The sequence below is a fragment of the Equus przewalskii genome, chromosome 18 (assembly GCF_037783145.1).
Source record: "Equus przewalskii isolate Varuska chromosome 18, EquPr2, whole genome shotgun sequence".
Classification (NCBI taxonomy): Eukaryota; Metazoa; Chordata; class Mammalia; order Perissodactyla; family Equidae; genus Equus; species Equus przewalskii.
Genome location: NC_091848.1, coordinates 12,382,667 through 12,397,577, shown reverse-complemented (window position 1 = coordinate 12,397,577; position 14,911 = coordinate 12,382,667). Strand labels below are relative to the sequence as shown.

General features: G+C 38.1%; 1 protein-coding gene across 1 annotated transcript in view; it reads right to left on the bottom strand.

Moving 5' to 3' along the window:
- Window positions 1-2,958: 2,958 nt before the first annotated feature.
- Window positions 2,959-14,911, bottom strand: part of PRKCI (protein kinase C iota) — a 74,436-nt gene continuing 62,483 nt past the window's right edge. The window contains exons 13-18 of the mRNA XM_070583090.1: window positions 13,131-13,218; window positions 12,022-12,147; window positions 10,333-10,412; window positions 8,122-8,211; window positions 7,630-7,745; window positions 2,959-3,834 (exon numbers count right to left, since the gene is read on the bottom strand). Of these exons, the coding sequence (XP_070439191.1) occupies window positions 3,747-3,834; window positions 7,630-7,745; window positions 8,122-8,211; window positions 10,333-10,412; window positions 12,022-12,147; window positions 13,131-13,218 (588 nt within the window). The 3' untranslated portion in view covers window positions 2,959-3,746. The remainder of the gene's footprint in view (window positions 3,835-7,629; window positions 7,746-8,121; window positions 8,212-10,332; window positions 10,413-12,021; window positions 12,148-13,130; window positions 13,219-14,911) is intronic.

Here is a 14,911-nt window from a genome sequence, read left to right as displayed (position 1 = left end):
TCCAGTATATTCAATAAATATATTGAATATACTATATTAAATATAAACAATAAACTACAGATACGAACTACTTAGACTATCCGGGTTTTAACTGACCCCTGAAGTCCTAGAGCAGGAGGGTAAATCTAGGAAGGGAGACCATCAAATACACCAAAAGACTCGCCGTGGGGTGTTTCCCAGACACCAGCCTGTTGGACTTTAAAGACTGGAGGCTGACTTCACCTTTCAGAGAGAAACTGGTTGCCCCAGTGACTACCCGCCTTAACGCAAAATTTCCCTAAAGCTTCCAACTCCTCTTTGGCCTCCCTTTTGGTATTTTACTAACTCAAAGAAAACAACCAAATTTGCGATTTGTTCTAGGGGATGGCCTGGACAGTACTTCATTAATACTGCCTTTAACCCCATTTTAAGCAAGAGTTGAACTTAAATAACAGACAAAGGAGATCAGTCTTTACTGTTTTAGTATACAGGCCCTAGTTCTCTGGGAAGTCAATTAAGAAAACAGTAAAGGCGTTTAAGATTTCATTCTCTCTATGAAGGGAAGGAAACAGGAAGTTACAGTACTTCGGGACTCCAGGATCACACTTGTTCATGTACAGAGACTAGCTACAACCAAGAAAGCAGGAATTTTAGATCACTGTGAACATAATTTGGGAGTAATTTATTCTGATTCTGTTTAAATTTGCCTCAGTTTTAAAACTAGTTAAAATGCTCTATGTTCAGCTGATTCTTTACTAATTTGTTTTCCAATCGAAGACATTCACAGAAGGGCAAGTTCAAAAATACACTGAACAGCATTTTATGAATGAATGTCTACAATACGACATCAGTACTAGCAGAATGCTGCTTTAAGTACAGCAAAACTCCAAACTCTAAAATTTTCATTTTTATTTATTTTTTTTAGTGAGGAAGATTGGCCCTGAGCTAACATCTGTGCCCATCTTCCTCTATTTTGTATGTGGGATGCTGCCACAGCATTGCTTGATGAGTGGTGTGCAGGTCCACACCTAGGATCCAAACCTGCAAACCCCAGGCCACTGAAGCAGAGCGTGCGAACTCAACCACTACACCACCCAGCCAGCCCCTTCATTCTTAATTCTTCAACGAATTTTAATATACTTTGTTCTTACACAGATTTCTGATACACTACATATTAAAAATGTTCCAATCCTGGTGAGTATTAAACATTTTATTTAGAGATTTTAAAGTTAAAAAAAAGGTACACAAAGACAGATTACATTATGATGACCAAGGCAGTATTCTACATGACAAAAATCAAAATCAAATTTAAAAAGTAAATGTACAGACACTAAACAAGCTAAATACCTGATATCCAATTCAGGCTGCATACACATAAAATGATCTGACCACATGCTTATGCAAAATTTTTTTCTCAGAATACCAAAATTCCAGCCATTCTGTCAACTGTCTTCTTCCCCTGGCAAGTACTGTGAGCAAACTTCTATCTAATATAAAAGAACTGGCGTGGCACTTAAAAACTACAAAAGACAGAACATAATTAAAAACGTTTTTGTAATGTAATTCTGTATAAAATATATACAGTAAATCTTATTAGTTAAAAAAAAAAGATTTAAAAACAAAAGACCATCCTGAATAATGGTTAAAACATCATCACAGAAAAATGCTTGTCTTTTGTAACATTATTGATAAAAACCTGATGGATTTCTTTTTTCTGAGAGGACATCAAACTTGAAGAAGTCATTCATTCAAAATTGATTTAAAAGTGTAGGTAAGATCGTGGCTCAATGTCTACCCCTGCTCAGAATGTTTTACCGTGATTCTTCACTCTAATATTTAACAAGACGAAGTAAAAGAATAACTCAAAGAAAGTGTTTCTCAAAATGAGGTCCAAAGCCCCAAGAGAATTCTAAGGTGGGCTCAGTAATGTGCATTTTAAACAAACTTCCTAGGTGATCATTCTACATTTTAAATTTGAGAACTAATGCCCTAGGGAAAACAGCACCACTTAAAAGCAAGATCATAAACATATTTCTGACATAAGATGTCAGAATTTTCTAGAAGTTTACGATTTGAAGTGAATACTGCTTTTTGTTTTAAAATAAGTTTCAGGTATTAAGAGAAACATATATACATCTTAAATAAACATATGAATGTATATTAATATTTTCCTTTGAGATTTTCATTGCTTTCAGACTTAGTTATGTGAAGAAAAAATGAGTACATGGCCGGAAACTGGAAAAATTACATTTCTAATGAAACATAGCATCCAAAATATATATATATATATATATATATATAATTTATTAAATGCCTACAAATTTTAAATCATTCTAAATTTAAGACTAGATAGCTTCCCTCTAAATTAAATTTTACTAAGATTGGGCAAGTGTAAGTAATTTAAATGATTATGTTACTCTGTAAGTCCCTTTTCATAAAAAAATATTTAAACAGAAGAATGCTATCTCTGACATCCCTTTAAATAATAAATTGCTAACCACTAATATTAATAAAAAATAATCTGAAGAACTTGGCCCCTGAAACGGATCTACTCTGTATTCCATGTGTTGCCTACTTAACAAAAACTCACCGAAGGAGCTGGAACTGTGACGTGTGTGAGTGTATGTGTGTGCCCTGGACATTTATTCACGTTTACTTTATTACTTTTCTTGGATTTCACTGAAGACTCCATAAATTAGGGTCCAAAAGTATGACTAATGTGGTTTGGGGGAAGAAACAATCATGGTTAACACACTATTCAGAAGATGAATTCTTTCCTGTATACTAAATTATAAGGAAAAAATAGTATACATTCTGTCTCCACTGGATAAATGGAATGCTTTTACAAGTTTGGTAACAAGCGAGTGCCTCATTATTTAAATCAAATCACCAAAAAACAGCTGCGGGATTTACTCTCGAATAAGAAATAAATAGTACCACTGCACTTTTTTGGATCTATTTTAAATTTCTATTTTTCCCTTTTTACATACTGAGAAATTTTCCATTCAATTGCATCCGGATCCTCTGAACAACATTTGCTAACATTCCAGTTAAAGTTCTGGCTGAAGAGACAAGCTGAGAAGCCCATCCCTTGATATCCTAAAGAAATCATCTGCATCAGTTTTTCAATGACAGCTAATGATCTGGAATCCGATCCTTAATAAAAGATGCCTATTTTATTCCTCAAGGAGAATCTGTATTCCCTAATTCTAAGCAAGCAACACCTTTTATTACCAATCAATTTAATAAAATGTTGCCTTAAAAATCAATATTTTAATTATCCAAGGCAATGATAAAACTACAGCTAAAGTTTTAAACACAAAGAACTCAGAAACCAATAGTTAACATAACAAGTTGTTATATTTTGAATTAATCTTTTATTCCAAAATTAAACATTTAAATGACTTAAAGGAAGAATGATAAAAATTATGCGAGGCTTAGATGCAATTCCATCATGTGCCTTAATAATGCAACACTCTTTTTAAAAGCAGTGGTAAGTATTTCCCTTAAATGAAAAGGACACTTTCATTACTCATCAGTAGGCTGCTGGATTACGAGTGTAACTAATTTTGACACAATTGTCTGGAAACCAGTTTCAATTTTTTTTCAGTTAAACTTGGATGTAGTAATTGACTCTTACAGACAACAACAGAAGATACTGAGTGCTTTTTTGTCGGTGGCAAATATGAAATGTATCCAGGCTGGTAACAAGTGAATCCATGCATTAAATGGCAACACGAGCAAAATGCATAGTTGAGAAATGAGGATCAGACACATTCTTCTGCAGACATCAAAAGAGGATTGATATACTCAAATCCTTCAAATTCAGACTGATCAATCTTCCTCACAATGTCACTGTTGAAAGAAAAATAAATTTCATAATCAACATTTCTTCAACTTTTAATTCAAATGGTAAAATAAGGTTAAGAAACCAAAAATAAGGCTAATTTATATAAATTATGGAAAAAATTTTTACAAGTTTTTAGATTAATCCCAAAACATTTCCCAGAAGAATCAAGAGTACTGAAAATCAGAAAAGACTAATAAACCCACAAGCAAGCTTAGAACCAAAAAGTAGTCCAAAACTGAGGGCTGGGAATAAAAAAGGCACAAGTTGTCACAATTCTGGGCAATCTTAACTTTTGACCTGAGCTACATTTCTAACTATAGGTGAACATCCAGGTCCGAATTAGTATTCAATTTAGTAGTCACCTCAACAGCCAGATGCAGTACGGTGAAGAGAAGGCCCAGAAGAAGTTAACCAACAGGAAAAGGCAATAGGAACAAGTAAACTGAAAGACCTGGAAAAAGGAGAGACCACCACAGGGAGGCAATGGGTCACAGGGAGGGGAGAGATTGGAATTCTGGTTAATATAGAAGAAGAGCGAGTAGTACTATCGAACATTTTAATACTTGAACGTACACACCATACTGCAGAGCATGAAGTTACATGGGACACAGTCCCTTCCTTCAGGAAGGGATGCTACTTCACGTAACAGAAAGCTACAAGAGAAAGCAGTAGCTGCCAAGTTTCATGTGGGACAAACTAAGTTCTGTTCTAACCACAGTTCTAAAGAAAAGGGTGACTTCTAGCTGGAGAAATCAAGAAAGGCAGCGTTCATTCCACAAACATTTGCTGAACAGACTCATGAAAGATTATGGTAGGTCTAGGAGAATGCAAGTAATTTACTAGAGTTGGAGCACAGGAATAGAAGGGTGTTAAGTGGCAGATGATGCTGGAAGGAAGGTCATGGCTGGCTCAAAGAAGCCAGTGATGTTTACACTAAGGAGATTCACTTGACCCATCAAAGATCTGGTTGCATCTGAGGGTGCTCTGAAAGATGGGGCAGATGTCAACAGGTACAAATGAAGAAGGAATATAGAGGAAATGGCATGAGCAAAGGTAACAGCACGCTATCGGGGAATGGCCAGAACACAGCGTTTGTGTGAGAGAGGAGTGAGAGAGAGGGCTGGAGAGTCAGGCTGGAGCCAATGGCGAGAGGCCTCAAATGCTGGCCAAGAGGATAGATGTTATCTGGTAGGCAGCGTAGGAGTTACTAAAGGTTTCTGACTAAAGGAGTTAGAGAAGTGGAATGGTACTTCATGAGGTATACAGATTGGGTTGCAAAGTAAAGAAGGAGCCCAATTAGGAGGACGGCATAATGTCCTGGGTATGATTTGAAAGAGATCTGAACTGGGCTTATGGCAATGGGAATGGAAAAAAGGGATCTGACACAAGTGATGAAGTAAAAGGAAAAAGAGACAAGGACTTGGCAGCTGAAGGTGTAATACAGTTTATTAAGGAAAAAGGAGTCAACAATCACTGACATTTTGAATCTGAATGCAGGAACACACGGTGATATAATGAGCAGAAAAAGGTAAATAAAAACAACAAACTGATTGAGAACAATAGAAAAAGAGACCATAGAGGGTCTTTCTTTGGTTTTAGACTTCCTATGTTTAGATGCATGTCTGACAAACTAGAGGAGATGGTACACAAGCAGATGGAAATGCAGCTCAGGAGAGAGATCAGGGTAGGGCTGGGTGCTTTAGAAACCACCGCTCATTTATTCTTCACAGCAACCTCGTGAGGTGGGCAATATGAGAAGCAGCAAGCTCAGAGAAGTTACGCAATTCACGCCCAGGTTACCGAGCTGGGAAGAGGTGGCATCAGGATTCAAAGTCCTATCTTCTGATTAAATCCAGCACTCTTTCTAATACACGATGCTGTCAGAAATAATGATTTTGGTATGTATCTCTCCCTCTAGGAGACAGTAAGTTTTTTGCAAGATTGGCCTACGTCTTGATCATCTTTGAATGTCTAGTATTTCGCATAGTGCCTTTTGCTCAATAATTGTTTGCTAATTTAGCTGGGAGTCATTTAAATAGCTGGTATCCATGCTACGGGGCTGGCTGCAATCTCCCAGGCACAAGCTGCATACAGCACAGAGAAGGCTGTCATGAACAGAATCACGGAGCATCCTAGTCTCAAGGGGACAGCAAAAACAGATGACGAGTAATCAGAGAGATTAAACAGAACCCGGATGGGCGGTGCCAAAGCAAGGCCATGAATGCCAAATGCTTTACAGACATCAGGAGAGATGGAGACTGAACAAAACATGCTTCAAAACTTAGAAATTAAGAAGTCAATTCAACCTTCCAAAGCTGAAGGAGCAGGTTAAATTGTAAGGGGTTAAAGTTTGGGCAGTAAGAAAGTGTAAGACAATCAATGTTCACTACTCTGAAGGAGTCTGATACAGATACTGCTGATTTCCTTTTTTTTTTTTACCATGACCTTCTATTAACTATTTCTGAAAAAGCTTAAAGATGAAAAGAAAAATGTGGTGGTTCAAAGAAGTGCTAAGAGGGGCCAGCCCCGTGGTGTAGCGGTTAAGTTCGGCAGATTCCGCTTTGGCAGCCTGAGTTCATGGGTTCGGATCCCAGGGGTAGACATACACCACTTGCCCACCAAACTGTAGCAGCAACCCACATATTAAGTGGAGGAAGACTGGCACAGATGTTAGTTCAGGGTTAATCTTCCTCAAGCAAAAAAAAGGAAAGAAAAGAAAAAAAGTGCTAAGATTCAAGGGAAAAAATTAGGATACCTGAGCATGTTTATAAGCAGAGGAAAAGGGAAACTAAAGAAGGTGGAGTAATGGAGACAAGTGACAAAACGAAATCTGGGAGGAAACTTGTGGAAACAGGTCCAGGAAAAGAGGAGGGTGCCCCTTGAGAAAGAGGGACAGCCTTCCAAGAATAGGGAAGAAGAGAGAGGTTGAGAAGCATTGGAGAGCAATTCTGAGATGCAAGGTGGTCTGGGGACAGCTGGAAAGGGAGCAAGCTCACAGCAGCAAGGTCTCCATCCTTGCAGTCAAGTTAAGGCAAGGTTAGTCCTGACAGAGCGCTGGAGGCAGGGTAGGACTGAAGGCGTCTAAAATGTAGAGACAGTTCGGAACAGCTGCTGTGAGGAATGTGGTAAGAATTAATGAGATGTAAGTAAAATGACTGTCAAGCAGCAAGGGCCTCCTTGAGATGAGAGAATGACTCTGAATGACAGGTAGATGATCAAATATCCCCAAACTATTCTAAACCATATTTTTAAAAGATGCAACATAAACACAAAAAATACGTCAGATTACTGTTGGCTGGATGTGATAAGCTGATGTAATCCTTTGAAAAGCAGTTTGGCAATACATATCAAGACCTTTAAAATTTCATACCCTTTGACCTAATTCCCTTTCTGTCTTAAGGTAACAGGAACTCAGGTAAAGATGGTCATTGTCAAAATGGGAAAGGGTGCAGAGCAGGGCAAAGAGCACGGGCTTAGGCAGTCAGATTTGGGGTTGAATCCTGACTCTGCCACCTGATAGCTGTGTAACTTCACTTAATCTCTCTGAGCCTCGGTTTCCTCATTTGTAAAACGAAGATGACCACAACGAGGTTTACAAGGTTGTGAGAATCAGAGATAACGCATGTAAAGCAGAGTTGAAAATGGCAGTTATTGTTATACTTTATAATAGTATAATGGATTCAAATATCTCATAACTGAATGGTTAAATTATAGTATAAACTGATAATGAAACCGTGAAGCCACTAAAAATGGGGCTTTGAAAGAACTTTAAAAATATTTCAGTCTGTAGAATTACTTACTCATCATCTGGAGTGAGCTGGACAGGTTCATTAGTAAACTGAGAATCAAAGTTGTCCAAACCAAATTCCCCAGAAATATTTGGTTTAAAGGGAGGTACCACCTGCTTTTGCTCCATCTAGAAAGACAGATTGGATGACAGCTCAAGCCTGCATTCTTAGAAAAATTCCACCTCTTCATTTCTCCTCTGCCCACAGATGTTTCCCAGTCTTTATTAAAGTGAGTCCCTAGGCGTGGTTCTCCGATGTTCACAATAACGGAAATAACTTACAAATCTGAACATTGAAGCAGGCCTCAATAATACACAACCTGCTCCATTAAATTAATATTCTAAGCTTTTATTATTTTAAAAGCTTTTAGAAAAGCACTTTAGAGAGTGTTTTAAGTTATTTAAGCTGTGATATACTAGATTTTTCAACAATCTTTTAAGATGATAAAACTTGGCCCAAGATAATAATGAAACCTAACATAGAAAACAATCAAAATTTACATACCATATCCCAATCAACATTTCGGAAGAATGGGTGTCCCTGAATATCAGCAAATCCTGTTTGAGGATGACAACCCAATCGTTCCTTTGGGTCCTATGGTGCAAAGAAATGTTTCAAGAACTGGGTGAATATCATGCTCCGGAATAAATAATCCTTGTGACCTGTGTTTCATGTCCATTATTATAGGAGACCTTTACATCTGAAATCAGAACAGTCTACCTGTCATTTCTGGGAAGTACACCATTAGACTCAAATGAGTATCTGAAGCTGTGACACGTGCGACTTCCTCACGGCTCCCTCTACTGCTATCACGTAACCGAAGTGAAGACGTGTCACCACTGCTTGTTAAAGAAAACCGGGAGGAGAAAGAGCAGCAGAGCCATTTGAGCAGCATCCAGCTATTTCTTTGGCATGGGTCAGAGCGACAGTCAAAATATGCAAACTCCAGCAGTTTGTTCTCAGCTCAGTTTAAAAGCCCTCTGCCCAATTACAGCAACAAACGAAAATCTGTGTACAACGATACAACCATCATCTGAATTGCTGGACTGAGAAGGGGCTGCAGCTTATAAAAAGTCTTGGTTTATTCATTACTGTGAACGAGAACATGTTGCCATTTTTCTTTCTAATAAAAGGCATTTTATTTTGCATATTTACACCTTTCAACTTCATTTTTCACTAGAAACTTAGATTTCTAGTTTAAAGCTTTCCTCATATGAAGTACTCATTTAAAACAAGCTTCAATTTCTTATTTTATTAAAATTCATTATCATCTTATTTACCTTAAAGATAAATACACATCAATCTACTTTCTAACCTACCATTTATTTAAAATAAGACTCACGATTGCCAAGATCGTTGTGATACCATAATGAGTTTATATTTGGTCTTTGTCCCAGATTCCTGACACAGAGCTTCTAAAACCTTTGTAATTTCTGATGGGAGTGTCTTCTGTTATTCATAACAAGTCCCTTTTGATCAGACCTGAGTTTAGGCTAATAAGGTGACTCTTGGTGGGCCTCTAGATGGCTTCAGGATGGGGTATGGTCGACACAGGAACCAATCATGTGGTGAGGGGCTTGGAACCTTCAAGCCTCATTTCCAGAGGGGCTGGAAATCGAGTTCAATCACCAATGGCCAATGCTTTACTCAATCATGCTACATAATGGAACTTCCTTAAAAACTCCAGATCCTGGGTTTTGGAGAGCTTCTCGGTTGGTGAACTCATCCATGCGCTAGAAGGCTGGCACAACCCAACTCCACCGGGACAGAAGCTCCTGCACTCAGGACCCTTCTGGACCTCACCCTATGTACCTCTTCATCTGGTTGTTCATTTGTATCTTTTATAATAGACTGTTTTCCTGAGTTCTATGAGCCTATGAATTCTATGAGTTGTATGTTCTATGAGTAATTCTAGCTAATCACTGAACCTGAACTGAGGGGGTTGTGGGAACTCCCAACTTTGTAGCCAAGTCAGCCAGAAGTGTGGGCACCCAATACTTGCGACTGGCATCTGAAGTGACGACAGTCTTGTGGGACTGAACATTTAAACCCATATGCAGTCTGATGCTAACTCCGAGTAGTTAGTGTCAGAAATGAACTGAATTGTAAGACATCCACTTGGTGTCTGGAGAGTTGAAGAAGTGGTGTGGAAAAAAGCCTACACGTTTGGTTTTAGAAGTGTTATGAGTAAAAGCAGCTCAGAATCATGACAGATAGATCCCCAAACTCTCCTAGCCTACCAACAGCCTAGCAACAAACAAGTGAATGATGGTCAGATTTTTTAAGAGCCAATGATAGCATCTCGGTTCTTCTGATTTGATCTAATTATAGGGTTTTTGACATGAGAATCTGTAGGAACACTATTGCCCCAAGTACTCAAAAGCTAAAGAGATTCTATAAATAATGATAAGCCAAAGAAAATTGAAAAATAGAACTGAAAGTACCATTGAGACTATCCCCAAAGATGCAATCTGCCCTTAATTGAGTACATGGTATATATCATTTACATTAAAAATACCATATGTAATGTATAGCTGGGGTAAATTATACTGGCAAAATGGGAAGCACAACTCATCTTAGTGACAGATAAATTCCAGATCTAACTGAAAGAATCACATAGTCTGATGTTTTGGAATTCTATGTTGCCTGAAGCTCTACCTGCCAGTTTCCCTTATACAAAGATAAACCACTAAAGATTTTATACAGGATTTATACCTTGTTGAGAAAACTCTTCAGGACACTTGCAGCTTTTACAGATAGAGAACGCGGTATGCGAATTTGTTTTTCCAAAATAACTAGAAAGATAAAATTTACAGCGTTATATTTAACTTTCACGTGGCTTTAATCTTTAAATTTTTATTATGAGATATTTAAGGCATTCTAGCAGAAAAAAATAAGACGTTATGTACACTACTTAAGTGTCTCGTGTGCTTTCCCAGTCCCATTCTTCTTCCTCCTCAGAGACAGCCCCTACTCTGAATGCTGATTTTATCATTTACATGCACATTTTATTCTTTGACTACCTCTTTGTGCCTTGGTTTTCTCATCTGTAAAACTGGAATAAAAATAATACTTGCTGCATAAGGTTGTTATGAAGTTTAAACAAGTTAATATCTGTAAAAAGCTGGCACATATTACTATATTCAATTTTACTGGACATTGCCAAATTATTCTCCAAGGCTCTTGTGTCATTGTCACTGTCGCCAGCAGTCTATGAGAGTTCCTGTTGCTCCACATCCTCATCAGCACTGGTATTACCAGACTTTAAAATTTCTGCCAAGGGGCCAGCACAAGTGGCGTAGTGGTTAAGTTCGCACATTCCACTTCAGCGGCCCAGGATTCGCAGGTTCGGATCCTGGGTGCAGACCTAGATATTGCTCACCAAGCCATGCTGTGGTGGTGTCCCACAAACAAAAGAGAGGAAGATTGGCACAGATGTTAGCTCAGGGACAATCTTCCTCACACACACACAAAAAAATTCTGCCAAACGTATGAGTACAAAATAGTAGCTCTTTAATGTGCATACCCCTAATTACTAGTGAGGATGAACGTCTTTCCACATATTCCATGGCCATTTGGATTTCCCATTACACGGAATAGCAATCATTTCCTGTGATGGCCTTAATTATTAAATGTAGAATTTTATGGCAGTCTTCACACTTCTTTGGACTGTGTGTTGGGGGCGGGGATCCCTGTGTTTATCTGCTTGTTTCTGTTCTGTTCCATTCTTTGTATTTCCAATCTTGGGGTTTTCTTTTCATCCTTTGATCCCTCTTATCTTGTTGGTACTCAACTTTTTTCCCATATTGTTCTGGACTTATGCACTCAGCCTTGGGGTCCAGGTGAAAAGACCGTCCTCTCTAGCCACCAGGATTCCCTCCTCCAATTTCTGTTCATGACACACCATCTGAAGGAACCTCTTTGTTATGTGTCTGAGGATGAGAAGAGAACTGGCAAACGGGACTGAAGACTACAGAGGTGGGAATGATGTATCAAAAATGAGAAAAACCAAAGCCCCACATATTAAGGAGTATATTGTCCAGGTTATTCTCTCTCTCTTTTTTTTTTTGGTGAGGAAGACTGGTCCTGAGCTAACATCTGTTGCCAATCTTCCTCTTTTTGCTTGAGGAAGGTTGTTGCTGAGCTAACACGTTTGCCAGTCTTCCTCTGTTTCGTATGTGGGATGCCATCACAGTGTGGCCTGACGAGTGGTGGTAGGTCCACGCCCAGGATCCAAATCTGTGAACCCTGGGCTGCCAAAGCGGAGCTCATGAACTTAACCACTAAGCACTGGGCCAGCTACTATTCTTCTCTTTCTTACTCAGAGTAAAAACTTGAGCCGTCCTCATTCACGCTCTAGAATAGGTTATTCACAGTGGAAGTCTGTAAAATACTGCAAGTTACCTTGGAAGAGATAATCCTCTGTGTTTTGATCGGGGTTATCAGAGCTCCCAACAATATCAAACGGAGACCTCCCTGCCATCATCTCGAACATGAGCACTCCAAGCGCCCACCAGTCCACACTGAAACCTTCCGAAGAGAAAGTTTAAAGCAACACTTATCCATTCTGCATTCTTGAAAGTCAATAATTTGAGATTCATTTTATTCCACAATGAAAAAGCAAACTCTTAAAAGCATTGTAACTATCATGGTAGGCACTGAGGATTATAGGTATATTTCACTTATCAACAAGGGGAGGTACTTAAAAGATAATTTTAAAAATAAAATACAGGCAATAGAACATGTTTCTTTTCCCAACTATGTCTGTAATTTCAGACTCATGGCCTGTATCTAATATTTTGTTTTGATGATATAATTAAGCTCTAATTGAGAATAACCTTCCTTGGTCTAAAACCTGATCTTCTGCTAGCTGATTAAAAATCCTTGAGAGATCCTGGAGTCAGATTAGGAGCAGCTGTCACAGGCACCCAGCCTCCTTTACAACTGCTGAAATCAGAGGGCCAGAACCTAAAGGGTCAAATGTTTTCTTAAGATAAACATATCCTCTGGTTCCTGACAAGCAGTCAATCTTTCTACCACCTTTCAGATTCCTGGGGGAAATATCCCAGGAACTCTGAACAATCTTCGTGAGTCACATGGCTCAAGTTTAAATCCCAACTCTGACACTTCATAGCTGTGTGACCCTGGATAAGTTATTTAAACTTTCTGTACATTAGCTTCCTCATCAGTATAATGAGAACTAACAGTGCTTCCCTCATAGGATTACTAAAAGGACTAACTTAGTTAATATATGTAAACTGTCTAAAATAGTGCCTAGTACTCTTTAGTGCTTGCCACTAATAAAATATTATTCAAATTTCTACCTCCAAATACTACCCAGGTCCCACTGGCTCCAATTTCAGAGTTTAGGGTTTTCATGTAGGTTGTAAAGGATCAAAAAAGTTTATAGTAATAAGATCAGCATTGAAATATAAGTGTACTGTAATGCACTTGGTACCAGATCTAACTATCCTTCTAGCTCATAGCTAAAATACCATCTATTTATTTATTACCATAATCTTCTCCTCTTAAAATTTCAGGAGCAATGTAATTGGGAGTACCACAGAAAGTGCTGGTTGTGTCTCCTGGCCGTAATCCTTCCTTTTATTAAAAAAAAGGAAAAAAAGAAAAAATAAGATCCAAAATTCTGTTTTAAATTCCCCTTTTTATCTCATCTATCACATGAGCTCAGCATCTGTAGGCATACATTAAGCTTAAATAAAATATCACTAGCACAGTTGCATTTATTACTAAAATCACAGGTTGCCACTAAACAGCTTACAGAAAACCCGTCCTCATTAGATGCTGGCAAACAGTAAGTTCAACTAAGATAAAAATTAATTTAAAATAATTTATACTCAAATAAAAATTTGATACAAAAATTCAAATTCATATGAGTAAAAGGAATCATATTTTATGAAGAAAAGAAGCACTTTAAATCCCACCTCCCAACACAACCACTGCTGGCATTATGGTATTTCCCTTCCAGTCATTTTTCCTAAGGGATAAGTTTTCTGGTTTTGTATTTTAATAGCTACAGGATGGACAAAATTGAGGCAAAACACACTAATATATACGAATTGAGAAACCACATAATAACAAATGGAACAATCCCCAAGAAGTTATAACAAACTTGTATGTACCTAACAACACAGCCTCAAAATACAAAGAGTAAAAATGAGCAAAATCATTAGAATTTCACAATCCCTGCTATGGACTGAATGTTTGTGTGCCCCCAAAATTCGTACATTGAGGCCATGAAGTGATAGCACTGGGAGGTGGGGACTTTGGGAGGTAATTAGGTCCTGAGGTTGGAGCCCCCATGTGGGTACGTGGAGCAATAGAGGAGAGAGAGTTTGTGAAACAGAGAGAGAGACTCCTTGCATGCAAAATAAAAATTCTATATTCTTTTTTATGTACATCTTGGATATTGACCAAATACTAAGTCATAAAGGAAATCTCAATATATTTCAAAGAACCAATATCACTCAGATCATTCTCTGGCCACAAGGCAATTAAATAAGAAATAATAAAAAGATAGCCAGTCGAGTGGCCTAGTGGTTAAGTTTGGCACACTCTGCTTTGGTGGCCCAGGTTCAGTTCCCAGGCGCAGACCTACACCACTCATCGGGGGCTGTGCTGTGGCAGGGACCCACTTACAAAATAGAGGAAGTCTGGCATAAATATTAGCTCAGAGCCAATCTTCCTCAAGCAAAACAAGGAAGATTAGCAACAGATGTTAGCTAAGGGCGAATCTTCCTCAGCAATAAAAAAGAAGATAATCTAAAAACAAGCTGAAGAATAGTAAATATACAATTAAGCATCTGCTTTTTTAACTTTATAAGCATGTAATTTCCTATGTAATTACAGACTTCCTATTATTAATGACTATAAAATTCAACTGAACATATGCATTTAGAATTTAACCATTTCCTTCTTGTTAGATTATATGGTACAAAATCCCAAACAAAAAAAGTAGGGAGGATACATTGAAAACCAAGCTTTCCTCCCATTCCTGCCCCTGTGCATCTAGTTCCAGCTCCCTAGAGGCAACCACTGTCATGAGGTTCTGATGTGTCCCTCCAGAGATATTCTGGGCATGGTGTATTTATTTGTCTTCAAATTCTACTCTATTGTATTTAACACTGCTATAAACATCTGGAGAAAGATTTAGGAATATGTTGTGACTCCAAGGATTTTTTATGATTCCTAATAGGGATATATATGTAATTTTTGTAAACGAAGAAATATATATGTGACTTAAGATGATCTGTATTATTGGCAATGGCTTAAC